This window comes from Ranitomeya variabilis, chromosome 3 (genome assembly GCF_051348905.1).
Source record: "Ranitomeya variabilis isolate aRanVar5 chromosome 3, aRanVar5.hap1, whole genome shotgun sequence".
Classification (NCBI taxonomy): domain Eukaryota; kingdom Metazoa; phylum Chordata; class Amphibia; order Anura; family Dendrobatidae; genus Ranitomeya; species Ranitomeya variabilis.
The window spans coordinates 636,725,485-636,750,236 of record NC_135234.1 but is presented as its reverse complement, the minus strand read 5'-3'; the positions used below and the strand labels follow the sequence as shown (position 1 = coordinate 636,750,236).

The following is a 24,752-nucleotide window of genomic DNA, read 5'->3' as shown; positions in this document are numbered from 1 at the left end:
GACATCATAATAAATTTCATCATCTTTAGATGGCCATGTCCAGGTATTTTTATTCTTACCATAGAGTTCCATGGTTTTCAACTTCATCTCATTGCGTGCAACCTCAGTAACCACTCCACTGTACTTTCTGCCATCATACATTACTTCAACCCAGTTATCAGCCAGTAACTTACATTGAAAAGCTGAAGTAACTTACTGTGACGCTATTTGGAAAAAGGAACTAGAGTGGTCCCTCTGGACTGTGGAAAAGATCTACGCCTGGGCGAGCTGACCTAGTGGAGACCGAGCCCTATACAGGGACAGTCAGGGGCAAGCCCAGAGGTCACTAAACCACAGTGGCCGATACCAAGAGGGACGGCTCAGAAGGAGAAAAAGACAAGAACTTGGGAGAAACCAAGGGATCACGGAGAACAGTATTAGAGGAACCAGGAAGACGGAACCAAGAGAGACGGACACAGAGGATGGGCGTAGGACCTGGGCTGCAGGAGAGCTGAGACGGAGGTGAACTGCGGAGAGAGAGCGCGTGTTGAAAGGAAACAACGGAAAGAACAGCTCAAAAGGAACAGAGGGACAAAAGACAATACGGCGTGTTAGCTAGGAACGAACACGGCAGAACACAAGGCAGAGCGCAGGGTGCCAGACACTGAGCACGAGGAAGAGGAAGCCGGCCAGAGACACAAGCAGGAAGCTAAGTGACAATCAGGCACCTCCATGCAGAGGAAAGAGCCTGATATACCGTATGCCTTACCCGGATTGGCTGTGGGGGATTTCCGGATCCAGGCATTCGAGAGCAGGAGGTACATGAGTGAAGCGCATACGCCCTCTAAAAGACCCCAGAGCACCTGCGCAGACACCGGACCCCTCCAGCAGAGCGAGAAACCGGAAGAGGAGAAGAAGCACAATGAGGACGAGCGCGCCGGGAACCGGAAGCAGGACAGCGGGGACGAGCAGTGGCAGGGAGAGCAGGCGCCGCAGCAGAAGAGGTGAGGACAGCGCGCCGGGACCCGAAAGTGGAGCGATGAGGACAAGCAGGGAAAGCAGCGGTAACACTTACGTTACAAAGCTGATGGTAACTTACGTTACAGTAAGTTTACTTCATACAGAAACTGTGAAACTTTTAGCAGCAACATGAAACTTAATGAATAGTTAATACTTTATGCAATATAAGAACAAGTTACAACTTAATTTATGCTTCGTTCTCAATCCTACAAAAACTTTTCATCTTTTTGGTAACTTACGTTACTGAGAAAATTTCTACAATGGATATGTGCAAAATTTCTGGTAAGCAATATTACAGAACCAAAGATATTATAGCATTTTGGTTTCCTAACAGTACTTTTAAATTTACTGAACTTAAGTTATGCATGTTGCTAGTTAATAGTAATCCACTTACCAATGTAGCCTGTTACTGTATAATTCTAGTAAGGACAGTAGGTGTTCACAGTCAACGCTCTGCCATCTTGGAAATATGGGGAATTTGAAAGAAACAGTGTTGCCACCTTATGCCATGTGTAATGAAGTAGCAACTTACAAAAAATTAACCATTTCCAAAATATTTGAAAATTTTGAAAATATTCCTTCTCAGCATGGAACTGCCCTACACGTGAATTCTGATAGGAGTAACTCCTTTACCGAAATTCATAAACATTTTGCGACTGATGGTCTAGATAAGACCTTAACATTTACAGACTGCAAAAATAAAAAAAATCCTTTTGCAAAGACATACTAAGTTGAGTGTCAAGTTCTTTATTTTACTGACTGATCGAACAAGCCAATCACAGCGACGTTGCAATAAAGTTGAGAAAAAAAACAAACAGCATGTGACATGCTGTGATTGGTGCCTTCTGGGTCAGCACCAATCACAACAGTCATAATGAGTGTGGTTATCACGACATCACCTCTCCTGATTAACCCCTTAAGCTGAATAGTTCCTGACCAATCATCGCCAAAGGGGTTAACCAGAAGAGGTGACGTCGCAATCACCACACCCATTATGACTGTTGTGATTGGTGCCGTCTCTAAAGTAACAATCACTAGTCTGAACGCCATCTTTTCCCTCAGAGTTTTGAAGAATAAAATAAAAAATGGCCCATTTGTCAAGAAAACACTATCCACCAGAATAGGCATACACTTTCCTGGCCTCCGACACGGATTCAGCCAATGATTAAGATCCCACAAGGAAACACAGCCGAGGGAGACCACATCAATAATGCCCAGCTTCTGTTTGGTGGCCAGTGTGAACGTGCGCTTATACACTGCATGCACACCAGTTTATGTCCCAGTTCATACCTGTGGGTTTTTTTTTTTCAGTCTGTTTGCATCATGTGCATATAATGGTGTGACCTGCCTTTCCTTGAGCTTGGGCATTATATTGATGTGGTCTCCCATGGCTTGGTGTCCACTAGTTGGGCCCAGTCTTTCTCAGCCCTTAGCCACATGCATGTGCCTGGATAAACAGTAAGGTTTTTAATATTAAGAGTTAGGACTGTCCCAATTACGGTCACCGTGCCGTGGTGGGATGGCTTTCGCATTTAACGGTTATCTTAATACTGTATATTTCCATGCAGTATGCTATTTATTTACTGCAGAGTATTTAATCATTATGTTTCTGTCTTTGGTTTGTTTTCATCCTTTCATCTACCCTGACATATAACCTCATCTTATCAAGGTACTGTGAATAAAACCTGCTAAAATTCATCACAGCATTGTCCTTCCGGATTTACCACCGTGCATTTGGTCAAGCATAAAAGGGAAGGTAGAGAGTAACATTATCTGCCATTGCTTGACATCCATCAGACACATCTCACTTACTATTCTGCCACAGATTGAAATATCAGAACTCGCTTCAGCTGTCCTCAGATCACTAGTGACTACTCACTTCACCTCTTGCCTGTATATTCTGTCTAATATACAGAAGATGAAAAGTCATAGTAACTCACCGATAACCGTGTTTCTCAGAGCCCATGACAGCACCATGGAGAGAGGGGATCCACCCTTCAGGGACAGGAAACCTACAGATAAAAGGGCGGTACCTCTCCCTCACATCAGTAGGTTTACAGAGCATCAGAGGACCTCTAGGCTAGTGACAACAAAATAGGGATTTTTGTGAACTCACCGTAAAATCCTTTTCTCCGAGCCATTCATTGAGGTACACAGACTGTGGGTGTATGCTGCTGCCACTAGGAGGCTGACACTAAGTGATACAAAGAAAGTTAGCTCCTCCTCTGCAGTATACACCCTCCTGCTGGCTCTCAGAGAACCAGTTCAGTGTAAAAGCAGAAGGAGATCAATAACATATGAGAGTATAGCATGCCAAATTATAAAACAAGCACAAGCTAATAAGGTGGGAGCTGTGTCCCCCAATGAATGGCTCGGAGAATAGGATTTTACGGTGAGTACACAAAAATCCCCATTTCTCCTTTGCCTCATTGGGGGACACAGACCGTGGGACATCCCAAAGCAGTCCCTGGGTGGGGACAACATCAGATCAGGCCCTGTGTAACCGCTACTTACAAGTGCGCCACCGCGGCCTTCAGAGTCCGCCTGCCCAGACTCACATCTGCGGAAGTGTGGGAATTCTAGTGCTTCAAGAATGCATGCGGACTGGACGAGACCGCAAGCTTGCAGGGGTGCTTAGCCGACGTCTGCTGCCTAGAAACTAAGGAACCTCGATAGACAGGGAGATAGGCTGACATCTAACACGGAAGGACTCCTGGATGGTGTAACGAATCCACCAGGCTAACATGGCCGATGAAACTGCTAAACCCTGACTGTAATCAGGTAGCCTTCCTCTTACCGTCAGGAAGCCCAAATAAAGTGTCCACCCTTCGGGAGGACATCGTCCTCGATACGTACCTACTCAGAGCACTCACTTCGGCCAGAATTTGGGGAACCCATTCAGTTTTGTGGACTAGTGCCGAAAGAGATGAGGGAAGAACGATGCCCTCATAACAGTGTGAATACAATACCACCTTGGTAACAAGGGACGGGGATGGCCTGAGGACAACCTTGCCTTGATGGTAATAAGGAAAAAAGTCTGAAAGAACAGAGCAGCTAGCTACGAAGACTCGTCAGGATGACGAGATCGCAGAGAAAAAAGGGTGACCTTCCCTGATAGTAAAGTCTGTCCGGATCAAAAGAAGTCTACTGTAAGACTCCCAGGACCATTAAGGTCTAACGGTATGCGATGTGGTTCTTCCCTATGTGAAAACTCCCTGCGAGGAAGTCCCTACTTGCAGTTTTGTTGGAATAAGACGGAAAAATACTAGTTCCGCAAACGAAAAACCTGACGTGGTCAGTGCAGATCTCCCAGGATCACTGGGGCCATTCCTGCTTCCGAAAGGCTCTCGGAAGTAGTGTAAGAGTGGTTATGGAAACAGGTACCATGGAAGAACCAGAGCATGCACTGCGATGGCTTTTGGATCTCGAAGCCGAACCATGAACTGGAGTACATTGGCGTTCAGTCTGGACGCCATCCGATCTACATCTGGAGTGCTCCAGTGAAGGCAGATCTGATGGAAGACTTCCGGGTGAAGTTCCAACTCACTTGAGGCGGGACCCTGACTGTCTGCTGCCCAGAGTTCTACTCCTGGGATGTGTAGTGCCGAGATTACAGAATGATAGATCTCAGTCCTTCAGAGAATGTGATGTACCTCGGCCATGGCGCCTGACTGTGGGTACCTGCTAGATGATTCACGTATGGCACAGCCAAGGCATTATCCGACTGAATTCAGATGGGACGACCCGCCAGAAGACAGTGGACCGGCTCTAGGACTAGCAGTACCGTCCGCATCCCCAGAACAATGATTGGGAGAAGACGACTGGCATCGGTAGTCACTAAACCATTGAACCGGGAGAAAAGATCTCCCAAGCATGAGGAAGGAGCTCAGAGACTACCCTCTGAAAGCCTGTTTGACCTGCAGAAAAGGAGAAGAGCGAAGGATACAGCTTCCATTGCAGTCACCACTTTTCCTAAGAAACCTCCTAGCAAATCGAATGGAAGGAGGGGATGAGTGATCAATGTGCGAGCTCCCTGTTGAAGGGCCACGGCCTTGTCTCAAGGGAGAATTACCAACCTTCTGGAAATGTCCAGGCTCGTCTTCAAAAAAGGATATCTGCTGGAAGATCTGTCTAAGTTTAGCTGGCAGCCCAGGTGAGAGGGTATTGCAAGAGATAGACGACTCAGCGCAGTCCTGGAAGAGCGGCTAGAAAGTCGACCAGATAGGGCAGGACGACCATGCCTCTAGGGTGCAAAAGGAACATGACAGCTGCCATGACCCTTGCGAACACTCTGGGTGTGGTAGCAAGGCCGAAGGGCAAGTTCAAGACTTGAAAATGTTCACGAATGGAAAAATGAAGGAATTTTTGAAAAGGGGAAAAATAGGAATGTGAAGGTAATCATCCCGAAAGTCGATGGATGCCAGAAACTCCACTTTTTTCCGTTGAAGTAATGGCTGAGCGGAGGAACTTTATCCGAAGAAGGAGGACCTTGTCAAGCTTGTTACAAGTTTGAGGTCCAGGAGCGGTCTTACTTTTCGGTCCCATTTTTGGAACCAAGATCCCCTAGATCTAGACTATCCTGGACAACCCTTCCACTGCTGGTTGGATCTATAGGAAACATGCGATCCTTTGTTCCTGCGTAGGGAACGCTCTCAACTTCTTACTGAATAACCGACCACTCTGGTAAGGGAGTGACGCCAGAGGCTTTTTGAAAGCAGAGTACGCTTCCATTCTCTGAGCTATAATGCCCTACTGAGTGTAATGGCATTTGCTGCTAACAGCACTGGACAACTAGCCGCATCCAAGAAGCGTGAACCACAGTCTCCCGCTCAAGAGATTTGAATGGCCAGCTTAACTGCCTACGGAAAAAAGGTTACTGTTGTGAATCAAAGTAGTTAAGGTCTCCGACCAGGAGACCATTGCTCTAGCAACCCATGCGGTGGCTAAGGGAGGGTAGAGCGCTGAACCTGAGGCCGCAAGACAGAACGAACCAGATTTGCCATCTGACAGTCCATGGTATTTTTAAATGATGACCCATGGGGCAGGGATACTGGTAGGTATACCACAGGAGATCCTACCCGGTTAATCTGCGAAGTGGCAGAATGTGCGGCTGCATCCAGCAGGTCAGGAAAAATCTGTCTCTTGCTATCGCCGCTCTTGACGGTGCAGAGCTAAAATGATGAACCCCTGATCCACCATCCTCTTAACAGGGAAGAGGAGAGGGATCGTCCACCTTCTTGCGTCATCTGCTAAATAGTGGTGATGCAGAGGGAGGTGCTCGGACGCCAAAAAGGGTGCCTCTGTACATACACAGAGTTCAGGTCCCTGTGTAGACATGGCTGGTTGTCCAGCGTTAGGCCAGGCTGCAGAATAGGATACATGGAGGCGACACTCCATGTGCTCGTCTGTTGATGGTGTAGGGAGATCGGCTTTAAAGGACCAGTCGCCCCTAAAAAATCAGACCAGGCATGGCAACCCACGTCGAAGGGGTATACGTGGAGGGGACACCCCACGTGTTTGCATATTGGCTGAAAAAGGATACCGCGCTTGAAGAGGCTTCTGTCCAGTGAATCGCTTATCAGGACACTCCCTGTTCGGGAGAATGGCAAATGCTCTACGAGGGAGTAAAGTCTCCTTTTGAAGGACACTGCATGATCTACAGGTCCTTCTCAAAAAATTAGCATATAGTGTTAAATTTCATTATTTACCATAATGTAATGATTACAATTAAACTTTCATATATTATAGATTCATTATCCACCAACTGAAATTTGTCAGGTCTTTTATTGTTTTAATACTGATGATTTTGGCATACAACTCCTGATAACCCAAAAAACCTGTCTCAATAAATTAGCATATTTCACCCGGCCAATCAAATAAAAGTGTTTTTTAATAACAAACAAAAAAACCATCAAATAATAATGTTCAGTTATGCACTCAATACTTGGTCGGGAATCCTTTGGCAGAAATGACTGCTTCAATGCGGCGTGGCATGGAGGCAATCAGCCTGTGACACTGCTGAGATGTTATGGAGGCCCAGGATGCTTCAATAGCGGCCTTAAGCTCATCCAGAGTGTTGGGTCTTGCGTCTCTCAACTTTCTCTTCACAATATCCCACAGATTCTCTATGGGGTTCAGGTCAGGAGAGTTGGCAGGCCAATTGAGCACAGTAATACCATGGTCAGTAAACCATTTACCAGTGGTTTTGGCACTGTGAGCAGGTGCCAGGTCGTGCTGAAAAATGAAATCTTCATCTCCATAAAGCATTTCAGCCGATGGAAGCATGAAGTGCTCCAAAATCTCCTGATAGCTAGCTGCATTGACCCTGCCCTTGATGAAACACAGTGGACCAACACCAGCAGCTGACATGGCACCCCACACCATCACTGACTGTGGGTACTTGACACTGGACTTCAGGCATTTTGGCATTTCCTTCTCCCCAGTCTTCCTCCACTCTGGCACCTTGATTTCCGAATGACATGCAAAATTTGCTTTCATCAGAAAAAAGTACTTGGGACCACTTAGCAACAGTCCAGTGCTGCTTCTCTGTAGAAAAAAAGTGGCTTTACCTGGGGAATGCGGCACCTGTAGCCCATTTCCTGCACACGCCTGTGCACGGTGGCTCTGGATGTTTCCACACCAGACTCAGTCCACTGCTTCCTCAGGTTCCCCAAGGTCTGGAATCGGTCCTTCTCCACAATCTTCCTCAGGGTCCGGTCACCTCTTCTCGTTGTACAGCGTTTTCTGCCACATTGTTTCCTTCCAACAGACTTACCATTGAGGTGCCTTGATACAGCACTCTGGGAACAGCCTATTTGTTGAGAAATTTCTTTCTGGGTCTTACCCTCTTGCTTGAGGGTGTCAATGATGGCCTTCTTGACATCTGTCAGGTCGCTAGTCTTACCCATGATGGGGGTTTTGAGTAATGAACCAGGCAGGGAGTTTTTAAAAGCCTCAGGTATCTTTTGCATGTGTTTAGAGTTAATTAGTTGATTCAGAAGATTAGGGTAATAGGTCGTTTAGAGAACCTTTTCTTGATATGCTAATTTATTGAGACAGGTTTTTTGGGTTATCAGGAGTTGTATGCCAAAATCATCAGTATTAAAACAATAAAAGACCTGACAAATTTCAGTTGGTGGATAATGAATCTATAATATATAAAAGTTTAATTGTAATCATTACATTATGGTAAATAATGAAATTTAACACTATATGCTAATTTTTTGAGAAGGACCTGTAGAGCAGAACCGGAGTCCTCGTCAATCTACAGAGATTGGTTGATGATATAAATAGTCGAATCCATCCTTTTCTGAAACTCTGGTGAGTCCAGATCCAAGGCAATATCTGATCCATATTCAGAGTCTTGTTCTCAGCAAATCATTGGTGAGGGAGATCAGGAAATGAAGTTTCCGTTTTCTATAAGCCTGTACATTTATAGACGTCTGTACGTTTCTAGAATACTAGCGGCCCCTGCTAGCCGACGGCTCCCATGTAGGAGAGGGACCATGTATATCGGTCCTGTGAGCACTCCGAGCCAAAGAGGGTTCACGGAGGGATTCAATCTCTTGGTCAGAGAAGCCATGGATTGCGGTCATTGACGAAGCCCACTAAGGGGAACTAGGTACTCTGGGATAAACTGGGATCAGCGGCGGAGGGCTCCTGAGCTCATTTAGGGTGACCAGCTACGGACTTGTCATGTGCCTTTAAGACCAGGGAATACTGGTCATGTGCCAGGGAATACTGCTCATGTGCCTTTAAGACCAGGGAATACTGGTCATGGGCAATTAAGACCAGGGAATACTGGTCATGGGCCTTTAAGACCAGGAAATATTCGTCATGTGCCTTTAAGTACAGGGGGAAAATGCAGGGGGAGAGAGCAGTACTTCTTTTCCCGGGCACTGATGTTGCAGCATCATTGTGCCCCCTTAATGCAAAACAGTCGCCCCTGTGTGAGCCGGCCGGGTGGATCAAGATGGCCACCGAGAGTTGCAGAGGAAGTAAAGTCTCGCAGAGAGCGAGAGGCGCCAATTTGGGGGGGGGGGACGCAATGTTGGCGACGCCTTGTGACTTCCATGAATAGGCCCAAGCCGGGGCCTAAATTTCTGCAGCAGACGGGAGCAATACCAAAGGTAGAAGTGAGGGGGATTTGGTGGTGGTGGCCGAGAAAAAAAAACGAGGGCTCCCGTGCCAGGCAAGAAGCGCCAGAAAAGTGGGCTGAGCCTCCTCAGCGCGCCATAGTGCGGGATCGGCTTCCGGCCTACACATCGGCCGAGGCCGGGGGCTAAATTTTGGCAGCCGTCCAGGGTGTTACCTCAGGGAGGTGGGCCACAGTGAAGCCATGGCTGAGGCTGCCTGTCAGCATGTGAATATCCCACTGCAGAGGCCCAATGCTGACTAGATCCACTCACCATCAGTGCGCGTCCCGGCATGGAGCCGCCACGGATGACTGTTTCAGCACCGAGGAAAGCACGCGCACGCTACTGTTCTGCTGCAGGTCAGGTATTGCAGCGTGAACGGTGCAGGGATAGAGGGGTAAACCTCAATCCACCATCCCTTTGTTAGGGAGGTGGAGAGGAACCGTCCGCCTCCTTGTGCCATCCGCTTTAACAGTGGTGGGACAGTGGGGGCTGCTCGGACGCCATAGAGAAGGTGCCTCTGTACCCAGGGCCAGTTGTCCGACATTAGGCCTGGCTGCAGAAGAGGGTACGTGGAGGCGACACTCCATGTGCTCGTCTGTTGATGGTGAAGGGAGATCGATGCCATTGAAGGGAAGAGTTATGGGTCTGAATAGCAGACCCGTCCGTGTGCCTCCTACGAACACTAAGCAAAAACTGGTTAGCCGAGAGCCAGCAGGAGGGTGTATACTGCAGGGGAGGAGCTAAGTTTCTCGGCGTCACTAGTGTCAGCAGCATACACTCACGGTCTGTGTCCACCAATGAGGCAAAGGATATATATATATATATACACACACACTAGATGAAGAGCCCGGCGTTGCCTGGGCATAGTAAATATCTGTGGTTAGTTATGGCACCTCACTCCTCATTTTCCCCCTCACTCCTCATTTTCCCCCTCACTCCTCATTTTCCCCCTCACTCCTCATTTTCCCCCTCACTCCTCATTTTCCCCCTCACTCCTCTCATTCCCCCCTAACACTTGTCATTTCGACCTCACATCTGTCATTTTCCGATCAATCCACTATTTTCCCTCCTCTCATTTTGCACTCACACCTTTTCATTTTCACCTCACACCTCATTTTCCCCTCAGTATATACGTTTGTCATCTCCCTTATATATAGCATACATCTGTATGTCATCTCCTGTATATAGTATATACCTGTATGTCATCTCCCCTGTATATAGTATATACCTGCCGTATGTCATCTCCTCCTGTATATTGCATATACCTATGTGTCATCTCCTCCTGTATATAGTATATACCTGTGTGTCATCTCCTCCTGTATATAGTATATACCTGTTGTGAATACCGCTCTTGGGCTCCCTCCGGTGGTTGTAAGTGGTACTGCTGCTCCTTGGATTTAGTAGTCAGCAGCTGCTTCCACTGATTGTCTTTCTGGCTCGGCTATTTAGCCTGGTTCTATCCTTCAGCCTGTGCCAGTTGTCAATGGTTCCTGGTTGGATTCACATCTCTGCTTGGATTTCCCTGATATTCTGACCAGTTCAGCAAAGATAAGTCCTTGCTTTGTTCTTTTGCAGTCCACTTGTTGTGGACTTAATCTTTCTGCACTTTCTATGTGTTTTCTAGTCCAGCTTGTCAGTATGGATTTATTCAGTTAAGCTGGAAGCTCTGGGAAGCAGATTTACCCTCCACACCTTTAGTCAGGTGTGGAGATTTTTGTAAACTCTGTGGTGTATTTTTCTAGTTTTTAATACTGACCGCACAGTATTCTGTCCTGTTCTATCTATCTAGCTAGACTGGCCTCCTTTGCTACATCCTGGTTTCATTCTGCGTATGTCATTTCCCTCTCCACTCAGTGTCAATATTTGTGGGGGGCTGTCCTATCCTTTGGGGATTTTCTCTGAGGCAAGATAGCTTTCCTGTTTCTATCTTTAGGGGTAGTTAGTCCTCCGGCTGTGACGAGGTGTCTAGGAAGTGACAGGAACATCCCACGGCTACTTCTAGTGTTGTGTTAAGCTCAGGAATTGCGGTCAGTACAGGTACCACCTCCTCCAGAGCACGTCCCATGTTGCTCCTAAACCACCAGTTCATAACATATACCTGTGTGTCGTCTCCCCTGTATATAGTATATAACTGTATGTCATCTCCTCCATTATATAGTATATACCTGTGTCATCTGCTCCTGTACATATTATATACCCGTGTGTCATCTCCCCTGTATATAGTATATATCTGTATGTCATCTCCTCCTGTATTAGACCTCGTTCACACATTATTTGGTCAGCATTTTTACCTCAGTATTTGTAAGCTAAATTGGCAGCCTGATAAATCCTCAGCCAACAGGAAGCCCTGCCCCCTGGCAGTATATATTAGCTCACGCATACACATAATAGACAGGTCATGTGACGGACAGCTGCCGTATTTCCTATATGGTACATTTGTTGCTCTTGTAGTTTGTCTGCTTATTAATCAGATTTTTATTTTTGAAGGATTATACCAGACTTGTGTGTGTTTAATGGCGAGTTTCATGTGTCAAGTTGTGTGTTGAGTTGACATGCATGTTGCGACTTGTGAGATGAGTTTTGTGTGGCAACATACGTGTAGCAACTTTTTGTGTGTCAAGTTACATGTGAAAGGTTAGTGTAGCAAGTTGTGTGTAACAAGTTTTGCGCATAGCGAGCTTTGTGCGTGGCGAGTTTTATGTGTGGTGCGTTTTGAGTATGTGCAAGTTTTGTGTGAGGCAACTTTTGCATGTGTTGCAACTTTTGTGCATGTGGCAATTTTTCCGCGTGTGCAAGTTTTGCGTGTGGCGAATTTTCCGTGAGGTGAGTTTTGCACGTGTGGCGAGTTTTGCGTGAGCCTAGTTTTGCATGTGGAGAGTTTTGCGCGTGGCGAGTTTTGAGCGGTGATTTTTGTGTTTCGACTTTTATGTCGTGAGGTTGGTGTATGTGTGGTGAAATGTGTGCTGAGGGTGGTATATGTGTTCAAGCACGTGGTAGTGTGTGGCGCATTTTGTGTGTTCATATCTCCGTCATTGGTGAGTATCCCATGTCGGGGCCCCACCTAAGCAACTGTACGGTATATACTCTTTGGCACCATCGCTCTCATTCTTTAAGTCCCCCTTGTTCAATCTGGCAGCTGTCAATTTGCCTCCAACACTTTTCCTTTCACCTTTTCCCCATAATGTAGATAGGGGCAAAATTATTTGGTGAATTGGAAAGTGTGGGGTTAAAATTTCGCTTCACAACATAGCCTATGACGCTCTCGGGGTCCAGACGTGTGACTGTGCAAAATGTTGTGGCTGTAGCTGCGATGGTGCAGATGCCAATCCCGGACACACACATATTCAGCTATATATATATATATATATATATATATATATATATATATATATATATATATATATATATATATATATATATATATATATATATATATATATATATATATATATATATATAAATATATATTCTATCATTACAGACCAATAGTTTGGACACCTCATAAAGATTTCTCTGCATTTTCATGACTATGAAAATTGTACATTCACACTGAAGGCATCAAAACTATGAATTAACACATGTGGAATTATATACTTAACAAAAAAGTGTGAAACAACTGAAATTATGTCTTATATTCTAGGTTCTTCAAAGTAACCACCTTTTGCTTTGATGACTGCTTTGCACACTCTTGGCATTCTCTTGATGAGCTTCAAGAGGTAGTCACCGGAAATGGTCTTCCAACAATCTTGAAGGAGTTCCCAGAGATGCTTAGCACTTGTTGGCCCTTTTGCCTTCACTCTGCGGTCCAGCCCACCCCAAACCATCTCGATTGGGTTCAGGTCTGGTGACTGGAGGCCAGGTTATCTTGCGTAGAACCCCATCACTTCTTGGTCAAATAGCCCTTACACAGCCTGGAGGTGTGTTTGGGGTCATTGTCCTGTTGAAAAATAAATGATGGTCCAACTAAACACAAACCGGATGGAATAGCATGCCGCTGCAAGATGCTGTTGTAGCCATGCTGGCTCAGTATGCCTTCAATTTTGAATACATCCCCAACAGTGTCACCAGCAAGGCACCCCCATACCATCACACCTCCTCCTCCATGCTTCACAGTGTTAACAAGGCATGTAGAGTCCATCCGTTCACCTTTTCTGCGTGGCACATAGACACGGTGGTTGGAACCAAAGATCTCAAATTTGGACTCATCAGACCAAAGCACAGATTTCCACTGGTCTAATGTCCATTTCTTGTGTTCTTTAGCCCAAACAAGTCTCTTCTGCTTGTTGCCGGTCCTTAGCAGTGGTTTCCTAGCAGCTATTTTACCATGAAGGCCTGCTGCACAAAGTCTCCTCTCAATAGTTGTTGTAGAGAGGTGTCTGCTGCTAGAACTCTGTGTGGCATTGACCTGGTGTCTAATCTGAGCTGCTGCTAACCTGCGATTTCTGAGGCTAGTGACTCAGATAAACTTATCCTCAGAAGCAGAGGTGACTCTTGGTCTTCCTTTCCTGGGGCCGTCCTCATGTGAGCCAGTTTCTTTGTAGCACTTGGGGACACTTTCAAAGTTTTCCCAATTTTTCGGACTGACTGACCTTCATTTCTTAAAGTAATGACGGCCACTTGTTTTTCTTTACTTAGGTGCTTTTTTCTTGCCATAATACAAATTCTAGCAGTCTATTCAGTAGGACTATCAGCTGTGTATCCACCAGACTTCTGCTCAACACAACTAATGGTCCCAACCCCATTTATAAGGCAAGAAATCCCACTTATTAAACCTGACAGGGCACACCTGTGAAGTGAAAACCATTCCCGGTGACTACCTCTTGAAGCTCATCAAGAGAATGCCAAGAGTGTGCCAAGCAGTCATCAAAGCAAAAGGTGGCTACTTGGAAGAACCTAGAATATAAGACATATTTTCAGTTGTTTTGCACTTTTTTTTTTTTTCAACAATAAGTTTTTATTGAAACATTTTCAAGTTTACAAATGATGCAATAACTCAGGTATCATTACAAACTGTAAATCAACGTGTGCATAAAAAGCGTGTAAGCAAATAACACGTAGTTCTTAATCAAACAACTACAAGGGGTAGGGGGGAGATGGAGTAAGGCACGAATGGGGGAAAAGAAAAAAAAAGGGAGAGGGGGGGGGGGGGGGAAGCCCGAGGGTGAGATTGCGTTGTGTACAGTAATTATGAAGGGTTATTCTGAATCAGACAGTTCAGGGTTGGTTAGATAAAGTACAGGTACCGCAAGGGGAGTGTGGTTGGTATATTCCGCCCAGGGAAGCCATATTCTTTCAAATTTACCGACTTTGTCCATGAGAATGGCCGACAGTTTCTCATTAATCATATACCAAGAGAGGCGAGACTTAACTGCGGAAAAATCTATAGTTGTTTTTTTCCAGGCCAAAGCTATTGTTTGCTTGGTTGCTAGAAATATAAATGATATAAGAGCCTGGGTGTGTTTGGGAATGTTGGGGATGCGTTTATTGAGCAGAGCCTCCCAGGGGTTCTTTCTGAGGTTTATATTTGTGACCGAGAAAACTAAATGGTAGACTCTGATCCACAGTCTCCTAACCATCGGGCATAGCCACCAGGTATGGAACATATCTCCAGTAGAGTTGCATCCTCTGAAGCAGTTTGAGGGGTAGTTGGCCACTGCCTTAGCTACTCTTGCTGGGGTCAGGTACCAACGGGTTAATACTTTATAATTAGTTTCTAACATAAGGGTATTTAGGATTCCTCCAGTTGAGGAGGACCAAATTTGGGACCATTCGGAATCAGTCAGGGTAGATCCAATATCGGACTCCCATCGAGATGTATATTTTAGACAATTTCTATGTGAGGGGGAGTTGATTTGCGAATAGAGGAGAGATATAGTACCTGGGGCGTGGGGGTTTTGACGGCATCTTTGTTCAAATGGAGTGAAAGAGTATGGGGGATCAGAATTCTTCAGTAAAGAGCTGATAAAGTTCTTAAGTTGTAAATAACGAAATACCTCTCCGGGGGGGAAACCATATTTTTCTCTAAGGGTTGGGAATGGGATAATCCCGTCTACATTAAAGAGGTGGTGGACTTTAGTTATCCCCGCTTCAACCCACTTACAGAAGTATCTTAGGGGACCCATACCTGGGGGAAATAGAACATTACCCCAAATTGGGGCGAGAGGCAAAAAGGATGAGATTAGTTGTGAGGAGTACTTGTGGGAGTCCCAGATTGCAAGGGAATGCTTTATTATGGGGTTTGAAATATGTTTACGTTGGGTTGGGAGAATCCATAGTATTGTGTCTAGAGTGTCGGGTTGTAGTTCTGCGGCTTCTAGAGAAAGCCATAATGGGGGTTCGGTGTAGGCATGATACAGGGTCAGTTGGCCTAATTGAGCTGCGCGGTAGTATTTGGAGAGGTTGGGAACTCCCAAACCTCCTTTTAGGCGATGTCGGTAGAGAGTAGCTTTGTTAACCCTGGGGAGGCCTCCCCTCCAAACAAAAGCATCTATTGCTCTTTGGGCCATTTTAAGGAAGTGCGATGGGATAGGGATTGGTAAGACTCGAAATAAGTAAAGTAGCTTGGGAATGATAGACATTTTTAGGGCTCGCACACGGCCTAACCATGAAAGATGCAATTTTTCCCAAGACTGAAGCAAAAGGCGAAGTTTTCGAAACATGGGGGGATAGTTGGCGGTGTAGAGAGAGTCTAGGTTAGCCGTCAGTTTCACTCCCAAATAGTCCAAGTGTTTAGTAACCCACTGGAAAGGAAAGTCGTTTTGGAGATTTGTTATAGTTGATTGTGGGAGGGATATATTCATGGCGTAGGATTTGGTGGTGTTTATTTGTAGGCCGGATAATGCTCCGAAGTTTTGTAAGGTTTGGAGAAGGGCCGATAAAGACTTCTGGGGGGACGATAAAAGGAGCAGGATGTCGTCTGCAAACATGAGTAGCTTGTGTGGGACCGCCGCCACCTCCACCCCTTGTATGTTGGAGTTGAGGCGTAATTGGATGGCTAGTGGTTCGAGCGCCAGGAGAAACAGCAGGGGTGAGAGTGGGCAACCCTGTCGGGTGCCTCTGCTAATTGGAAAAAGCGTAGAGGAAAAGCCACTATAGCGCACATAGAGTTGTTTTGCACTTTTGTGTTAAGTATATACAGTAACTCCACGTATTAATTCATAGTTTTGATGCCTTCAGTGTGAATGTACAATTTTCATAGTCATGAAAATACAGAAAAATGAGCAGGTGTGTCCAAACGTTTGGTCTGTACTGTATTGTAAACTACAGTATATATACAGTACATATATGTGTATACACGTGTATATATACAGTATATATATATACACACACACACGTGTATATATACAGTATATATACACGTGTATATATACAGTATATATACACGTGTATATACAGTATATATACACGTGTATATATACAGTATATATACACGTGTATATATACAGTATATATACACGTGTATATATACAGTATATATACACACACACACGTGTATATATACACGTGTATATATACAGTATATATACACGTGTATATGTATATATACACATATATATATATATATATATACACATACACACACACACTTGTGGCCAAAAGTATTGACACCCCTGCAATTCTGTCAGATAATACTCGGTTTCTTCCTGAAAATGATTGCAAACACAAATTCTTTGGTATTATTATCTTTATTTAAGTTGTCTTAAATGAAAAAACACAAAAGAGAATGAAGCAAAAAGCAAAACATCGATCATTTCACACAAAGCTCAAAAATGGGCCAGAAAAAAAGTATTGGCACCCTCAGCCTAATACTTGGTTGCACAACCTTTAGCCAAAATAACTGCGACCAACTGCTTCCGGTAACCATCAATGAGTTCCTTACAATGCTCTGCTGGAATTTTAGACCATTCTTCTTTGGCAAACTGCTCCAGGTCCTGATATTTGAAGGGTGCCTTCTCCAAACTGCCATTTTTAGAGCTCTCCACAGGTGTTCTATGGGATTCAGGTCTGGACTCATTGCTGGCCATCTTAGAAGTCTCCAGTGCCTTCTCTCAAACCATTTTCTAGTGCTTTTTGAAGTGTGTTTTGGGTCATTGTCCTGCTGGAAGACCCATGACCTCTGAGGGAGACCCAGCTTTCTCACACTGGGCCCTACATTATGCTGCAAAATTTGTTGGTAGTCTTCAGACTTCACAAAGCCATGTACACGGTCAAGCAGTCCACTGCCAGAGGCAGCAAAGCAACCCCAAAACATCAGGGAACCTCCGCCATGTTTGACTGTAGGGACCGTGTTCTTTTCTTTGAATGCCTCTTTTTTTCTCCTGTAAACTCTATGTTGATGCCTTTGCCCCAAAAGCTCTACTTTTGTCTCATCTGACCAGAGAACATTCTTCCAAAACATTTTAGCAAACTCCAGCCTGGCTTTTTTATGTCTCGGGGTAAGAAGTGGGGTCTTCCTGGGTCTCCTACCATACAGTCCATTTTCATTCAGACGCCGACGGATAGTACAGGTTGACACTGTTGTACCCTCGGACTGCAGGGCAGCTTGAACTTGTTTGGATGTTAGTCGAGGTTTTTTATCCAACATCCGCACAATCTTGCGTTGAAATCTCTTATCAATTTTTCTTTTCCGTCCACATCTAGGGAGGTTAGCCACAGAGCCATGGGTTTTAAACTTCTTGATGACACTGCGCACGGTAGACACAGGAACATTCAGGTCTTTGGAGATTGACTTGTAGCCTTGAGATTGCTCATGCTTCCTCACAATTTGGTTTCTCAAGTCCTCAGACAGTTCTTTGGTCTTCTTTCTTTTCTCCATGCTCAATGTGGTACACACAAGAACACAGGACAGAGGTTGAGTCAACTTTAATCCATGTCAACTGGCTGCAAGTGTGATTTAGTTATTGCCAACACCTGTTAGGTGCCACAGGTAAGTTACAGGTTCTGTTAATTACACAAATTAGAGAAGCATCACATGATTTTCCGAACAGTGCCAATACTTTTGTCCACCCCCTTTTTTATGTTTGGTGTGGAATTATATCCAATTTGGCTTTAGGACAATTCTTCTTGTGTTTTTTCATTTAAGACAAATTAAATGAAGATAATAACAAAGAATTTGTGTTTGCAATCATTTTCAGGAAGAAACGGAGTATTATCTGACAGAATTGCCGGAGGGTCAATACTTTTGGCCACAACTGTATATACATACATACATTATAGTATTGCTTATCAGAGAACACTGTGCCTATACTGAATTATGCTATGTACATGAAGATGTGCTCACAGCACTCGTGATGGGAGGGAATAAGCGGGTGCGGTCATGGGCTCTGAGAAACACCGTTATCGGTAAGTACGACTTTCTCAGTCCTCTTGACAGCACCACAGAGAATTTCAGAGAATGGAAACTTAGGGAGGGACCACGACCAGAAGGACTCTTATCCCAAAGGTCACATCAGATGTAGAGTTTAAATCTAATCTGTAGAGTCTAAAAAAAGGTTGAAGGTGATGACCAGATGGCCGCCTTAGAGATTTGTTCTATAGTTACCTCTGACCTCTCTGCCCATGAGGTCGCTATGGCCCTTGTAGAATGAGCCTTTAGACCATCCGGGACGGTATTCCCAGTAGATGAGTAAGCCAGGATTATCGCTTCCTTTATCCATCTTGCCAGGGGACCCTTGGATGCTTTAAGACCCTTCCTTGGTCCCTGAAAGCAGACAAATAGATCCTTCCTTCCTACAGCTCTTGGTGGATTCTAGGTACTGAACTATGCATCTTTTGACATCTAGAGTGGAATTCCTCCTCTTTACTGTTTCTGGGATTTGGGAGGAAGGAAGGAAGGAAGGAAGGAAGGGAGTTTTAGTTTGGTTTGAAGATCTCCAGGAGAGCTTTTGAGCTGTAAGGTTCTCCTGGCCACGTTTGAAATAGCTGCCGTTTTTGATGTTAAAACGGACTGAATCGGCAGAGGAGTCCGCTAGGAATGCTGCTGCCCCTCTTCTCATGGGTAAGGATTCTAGGATTTTGTTCCTTGATGTCCCATCCCTCAGCTCCAGTTAATCCACCCAAACCATGAGGGATCTGGAGGGTACATGTCGCTGCTATAGCCGGCCTAAGATTTCCACCCGCTGATTCCCAGGCCCCTTTCAGGAGGGTGTCGACTTTTTTATCTAGTGGGTCTTTGAGTGTACCCATGTCTTCAAAGGGGAGTGCAAACTTTTTTGAGGCTTTGGCCACCGCTACATCAAGCTTAGGAGCTTTGTTCCAGGATGTGGATGCCTCTTCCTCAAAAGGGCATTTCCTTTTGAGAGAAGGAACTGACAAATTTCCTATCCGGTCGTTCCCATTCTTTTTTGATTAGGGTTTGGACATTTGGACTTATTGAACACACTCTGCGTTTTTGTCCTAAGCCCCCAAACATTGTGTCCTGGATTGTTTTATCCGGACGGGGGTCTTCCATCCCCATGGTGGATCTCACTGCTTTTACCAGACCTTCTACCTTGTCTAGGGGAAAGCAGTGACGTCCTCCTTTGTTTTCACCCCAGGATGAAGCGGAGGAGTCAGGCATCTGAATCTAGTTGCCCTGAAGTAGAGGGGTCAGATTTGGAGTATATAGGGTCTTTGTTTTTTTTATTTTTCCCCCTGGGTGATGGTTGAAAAGGCATTCTGAACTTCAGATCTGATTGCGGACCTTCGTTCCGAAGCAAAATCCGGGGTTTCCTCACATACTATTCTTTGCATGCGTGATCTACAGAGCTTCTTATCCCAAGATTCTGATAAGGCTCTGTTACAAGTGGGGCAACACCGGTTTCTCATTTTCCCAGACTACTTCTTTCCCAGTTCTTGAGGGGGGACTGGATCCTAGACAGAGGGATCCGTGGATGGTGATTTGTACGCTGCAGCTGACCTGCTGTGCTGCGTGGAGCAGTTACAGGAACAGCTACTCTGCTTGTCTTTGGGGCCATCCTGTTTATGATGGCGCTTCTGCTGTTGCTGCTTAAGCTGCTGCTGCTGCTCTTGGTGCTGCTCGTCACTGCCTTCCATATCCATGGGGACTGCATGCAGCAAAAGCTGTCTGCATCTTTCCCCTTTTAAAATTTGCCGCCCTGCAGCGCCACATCCGTTACCGCCATCCTCCTCCTGCGCTCATTGTGGCTGAGGGAGCGTTACTGCGCATGCGCCCGCAAGTTCCGCTCTACCTCCAGAGCGGCAGCCATCTTGGTGCACTCACTGTGCACATTGTCGTCACGTGTACTCCAGGGGGATCCCGGGGCCCCATACTCCTTTCCGGAGCGGCGAATGCGCAAGCAATCCCCCCCCCCCCCGCGCACCCTGAAGGACTTCTCAGTCCCAGCGGTGGCGGTCCCTGGCACCATATCAGCCGCGGCAGGAGCTTCCTCGCTGCCGGATTACGACTGGCTGGCCCTGGTCCTTCATCTTCATCCGGACGACTTCTTCGTGCAGGTACCGCACTGAAGGATCCCCGTCAGGGACAGGAAACCAACTGATGCGAGGGAGAGGTACCACCCTTTTATCTGTAGGTTTCCTGTCCCTGAAGGGCGGATCCCCTCTATCCATGGTGCTGTCATGGGGGACTGAGAAATCTTAATTGTCCACATATGAGCAACACAAAGTAATAGAGATGGCCTAGATACAGGTCATCATTAGTAATGATAGACCATGTGTCCAATGTGTAGAATTTAAGAGCGGCCCCAACTATATCGTAGAATAGGTAATGAATTTAAGATTATGAGTTTCGACATCAGTCACCCCCACCAAGACGCTATCATCTCCAGTGGAGGCCAAATGTAAACAGTATTGGTATGCTGCCAGATATCAGAGATTAGCTTGTATTTTCTTCTAAAGCTGGCCTGCAGCACAACAAAGCAACAGCCACTACACAGTAGTGGACAATTCCTTAACCTAAATTATATTATTCCAAAGCTCAATGTTACCTAATCAATTAACTAAATGTTATTAAAATGAAGTTAAAAAAAAATCTGCACCATCCCTTTAAACTTGTGTCTATGCAAAAAAGTTGGTTCTATGAGCACCATAAATATATTAGGTATATATATATATATATTAAAAAAAAAAAAAAAAAAAAAAAAAAGTCATAGAAATTTGGATCTGTAAAGAAATGATAAAAGAAGAACAATATAGTTAGGAGCATCAGACTGCATACTTACTACTGGATGACTGGTTTGGGGATTAAATTCTGTAGAATTGGCATCTGTTTATGAAAATTTATTCATAATTAATCAGAGAAAATTGTTTCAGCATAATTTTATTTCACAAAAAATATATATTCTATACCAAGACTAGCTCTTTCACAGACAAGTCCAGCAATACCTTTACCTAGACAGCCAGTTACTGAATAATTGATATGCAACAGAGGCTGTAGATCTTTCCACATTTCTGTTTGCAATGTTTGTCAGAAGGGAACAGAATCCACCTTCAGTCTAAGGCTAGGTTCACATTGCGTTAGGGCAATCCGTTTAGCGCTAGCGGATTGCGCTAACGCAATGTGTTTGTAGGGGTCGCGTTTAGGGGTGGCGTTAACGTCCCCGCTCTCGCAGATACCCGATCTGCGAGAGCGGGGAACGGCCACAAAAGAACGGCACATCGCTAGCGTAAGCCGAAAAAGGCACGCGCTAGCAATGCGCTTCAGGCAGAAACAACATTGCTGTCAATGGGTGCGCGAATTGACCCGTTGCACGGCGTTAATTGCGACATTTTCGCCGTGCAACGCTGTCTGTTAGCGATCACCCACTAACGCAATGTGAACCTAGCCTAAGGTGAAAGAGACTGGAGAAAACGCCATCGCCGGTGACTACGTTGACCTTACATCATCTGTTATGTTCCTTGATAGGGCGTTGATCCAGGGAACTAGTCTGATTGCCGTATGTGGAGTCGGGAAGGAATTTTTTTCCTTAATGTGGAGCTTACTCTTTGCCACATGGGTTTTTTTTGCCTTCCTCTGGATCAACATGTTAGGGCATGTTAGGTTAGGCTATGGGTTGAACTAGATGGACTTACAGTCTTCCTTCAACCTTAATAACTATGTTACTATGTTTGTCATTCCGGCTCTATTTCCCACCCAGCGCCACCTCCTGCTTGACTCTGCCTCTGTGCTGTGTGAATTCAAGCAAAGGAGCCGTCAGTCAATTTGGAGGAGGGGAATAGAGTCGGAGTGATAGAAGCTTCAGATCTACAGGCTCATTAGCAAAGTGCTACATGTGCATATAAATAGTTTGGGGGTGAAATCTTGCTAATAGATTCCCTAAAAAGCTCCCCCTCATTTAAATGACAACAATATAAGTACTATAAATTTTTAGTGATGAGTCAAGTGCTTGGATAAGGTGTTATCCAAGCATGCTCGTGTGCCGAGTGTCATCAGCATGCTCGAAAAATATGTGCGAGTCCCCGCGGCTGCGTGTCTCGTGGCTGTTAGAGAGTCCCTGCATTGGTTACAGACATGCAGGCGTGGGGACTAACATTTTTCGAGCACGCCGAAGACACTTAGCACATGAGCATGCTCTGATAACATCTTATCCAAGCATATTCGTTCATCACTAATGATTATGGCTCACATATAGTATATTGTGTTTGACAGTAGGTTTACCTTTCCATCCTAGTATTTCTCTGGCAAACTCCACAACAGCCAACTGCATCCCCAGACACACTCCTGCGAGAAGACATCATACCATGAAACTATAGATATAATAATTGATGGGTAATTACTGGTTGTCAGGATCGCTCACCCAAAAATGGCTTTTTCTGTTTGCGTGCCCAAGATATTGCCTGGATTTTGCCCTCTGTTCCTCGAACACCAAATCCTCCAGGAACAAGTACACCACTAAGAGAAACCAGATTATATTCAAAAGATTTCATATGTCAGTAGATTATGTTCAATTTGGTGGGATCAACAAGCAGATAAAAATCTAGTGTCATCTAATAAAAAAAAAAAAAAAAAAAAAAAAAAGAACTAGGATTCGGAAAGGCTACCACTTACCTACCGTATGTTCAAATTAATGGAAAAGGGGCAGTGGGTATGACACCATTTATTAAGTTACTGTACATCATAGTAACAAGATGCATCTGAAACATAACACACTTTGTAGATACAGGAAAAAGTGCACTTCGTTTGGAAGAAAACTCAGCAAAACAACCTGCTATGACTTTCTCATAAGAGGCAAAAAACATATCAATTTACTTACTCTGAGCTGCAGAGCTTCTGCCAGGCTTCATGGTACCGCACAGGCTCCTGCTGCAGAGTGCTCGGCTCCAAATCAGCTGAGTCTATGTACTGCGCACACACGAAAAAGCAACAGGGTGACTTAGCAGAAAAACTCGCAATGTGCTGGGAGTGGGTTTTGTTTTGGGATGGAGTTAAGCTATTTTTACCTGAGTGCATGTGGAGTTAAGGGAAGAAATGGCTCATAAGAGAAGGAAGAACTCAGATAAAATGTAAGTTTCTTATATTTGCCTGTACTATAAAATTGATGTAAAGGTTTGTTGAAAGTAAACTTTTAAGTGCCCCTAAAAACAAAAAACTTGCCAAAGCCAGAAGAATCACCCTTTACTCAAATCAGCAGGGTGTATGAAGGCCACTAAATAGCCTGTAGGTAGACAGAAAGCCAAGTGAGAGGCCATCTGCTCAGACTGTACACAAAAAAAAAAAAAAAAAAAAAAGGTTTAGCATTGAATGAAATCTGTCAGCAGGATTTCATCCTCCCTAAACTAATTATATACGCATTTATCTCTTTTAAAGACAAGTCCAGAAATACCTTTCTCTACATGGCTGGTCTCTTCATGAGAAATCAGCATTTGGAAGTGATAAGCAAATGAGGCTGTAGATGTGAGGCCTCTGTCACTCCAGCTCTATTCTCCGCCCAGCACCACCTGCTCCTGCCTGCCTGACAGCCTCTATGCTGAGCGACTCCAGGGACAGGAGCGGCCAGTCAAGCAGGAGGCGGCGGCGCTAAAAGGGGAATAGAGCTGGAGTACAGACGCTTCAGATCTTCAGCCCCATTTGCCCATCAATCTGAACATTGATTTAAAAGAATAACGGACTGGTCATGTAAAGGGACTGCTGGACTAGTCTTTAGAAGACCAAAGGCACATAAAAACTAGTGAGATGAAATATTTTTATTACTTTCACAGGGTTTTTTCCAAGTTATGGTAAATGCTACATAGAAGCAGCATTACTTTAAAAACATAGTAGTTACCACTAAGGTGAGCAACGGCTGCAGGTGTCACGTGCGGTATACAGGGTGTAACTTCTACAGACAATGAAAAAAACGCAGGAATCAACAGGGTCATGTAGTTAGAACTAAGGTCACACTACCAGTATATGGTCGATATTTTACCTCAGTATGTGTAAGCCAAAACCAGGAGTGGGTGATAAATACTGAAGTGGTGACATGTTTCTGTTATACTTTTCCTCTGATTGTAAGCCAAAACCAAGAGTGGAACACATACTGAGGTAAAATACTGACCGAATACTGATAGTGTACCTGCGGCCTAAGAGAATTAATTCTTTTTAGCACTAATGCAGCTTCTGTAAAGCATTTATGATCATTTTGAAAACTCCATTGCACAGATATAGTCATGGTTTGTCAT

General features: G+C 44.9%; 1 protein-coding gene across 4 annotated transcripts in view; it reads right to left on the bottom strand.

Moving 5' to 3' along the window:
* The window catches only part of CTPS1 (CTP synthase 1), a 233,945-nt gene that overhangs the window by 60,128 nt on the left and 149,065 nt on the right, over window positions 1-24,752 (bottom strand). For all 4 annotated transcript variants that reach the window (XM_077297579.1, XM_077297577.1, XM_077297580.1 and 1 more), the window contains 4 exons: window positions 23,348-23,436; window positions 22,892-22,986; window positions 22,753-22,815; window positions 21,317-21,360 (listed from right to left, as the gene is read on the bottom strand). In XM_077297579.1, the coding sequence (XP_077153694.1) occupies window positions 21,317-21,360; window positions 22,753-22,815; window positions 22,892-22,986; window positions 23,348-23,436 (291 nt within the window). The remainder of the gene's footprint in view (window positions 1-21,316; window positions 21,361-22,752; window positions 22,816-22,891; window positions 22,987-23,347; window positions 23,437-24,752) is intronic.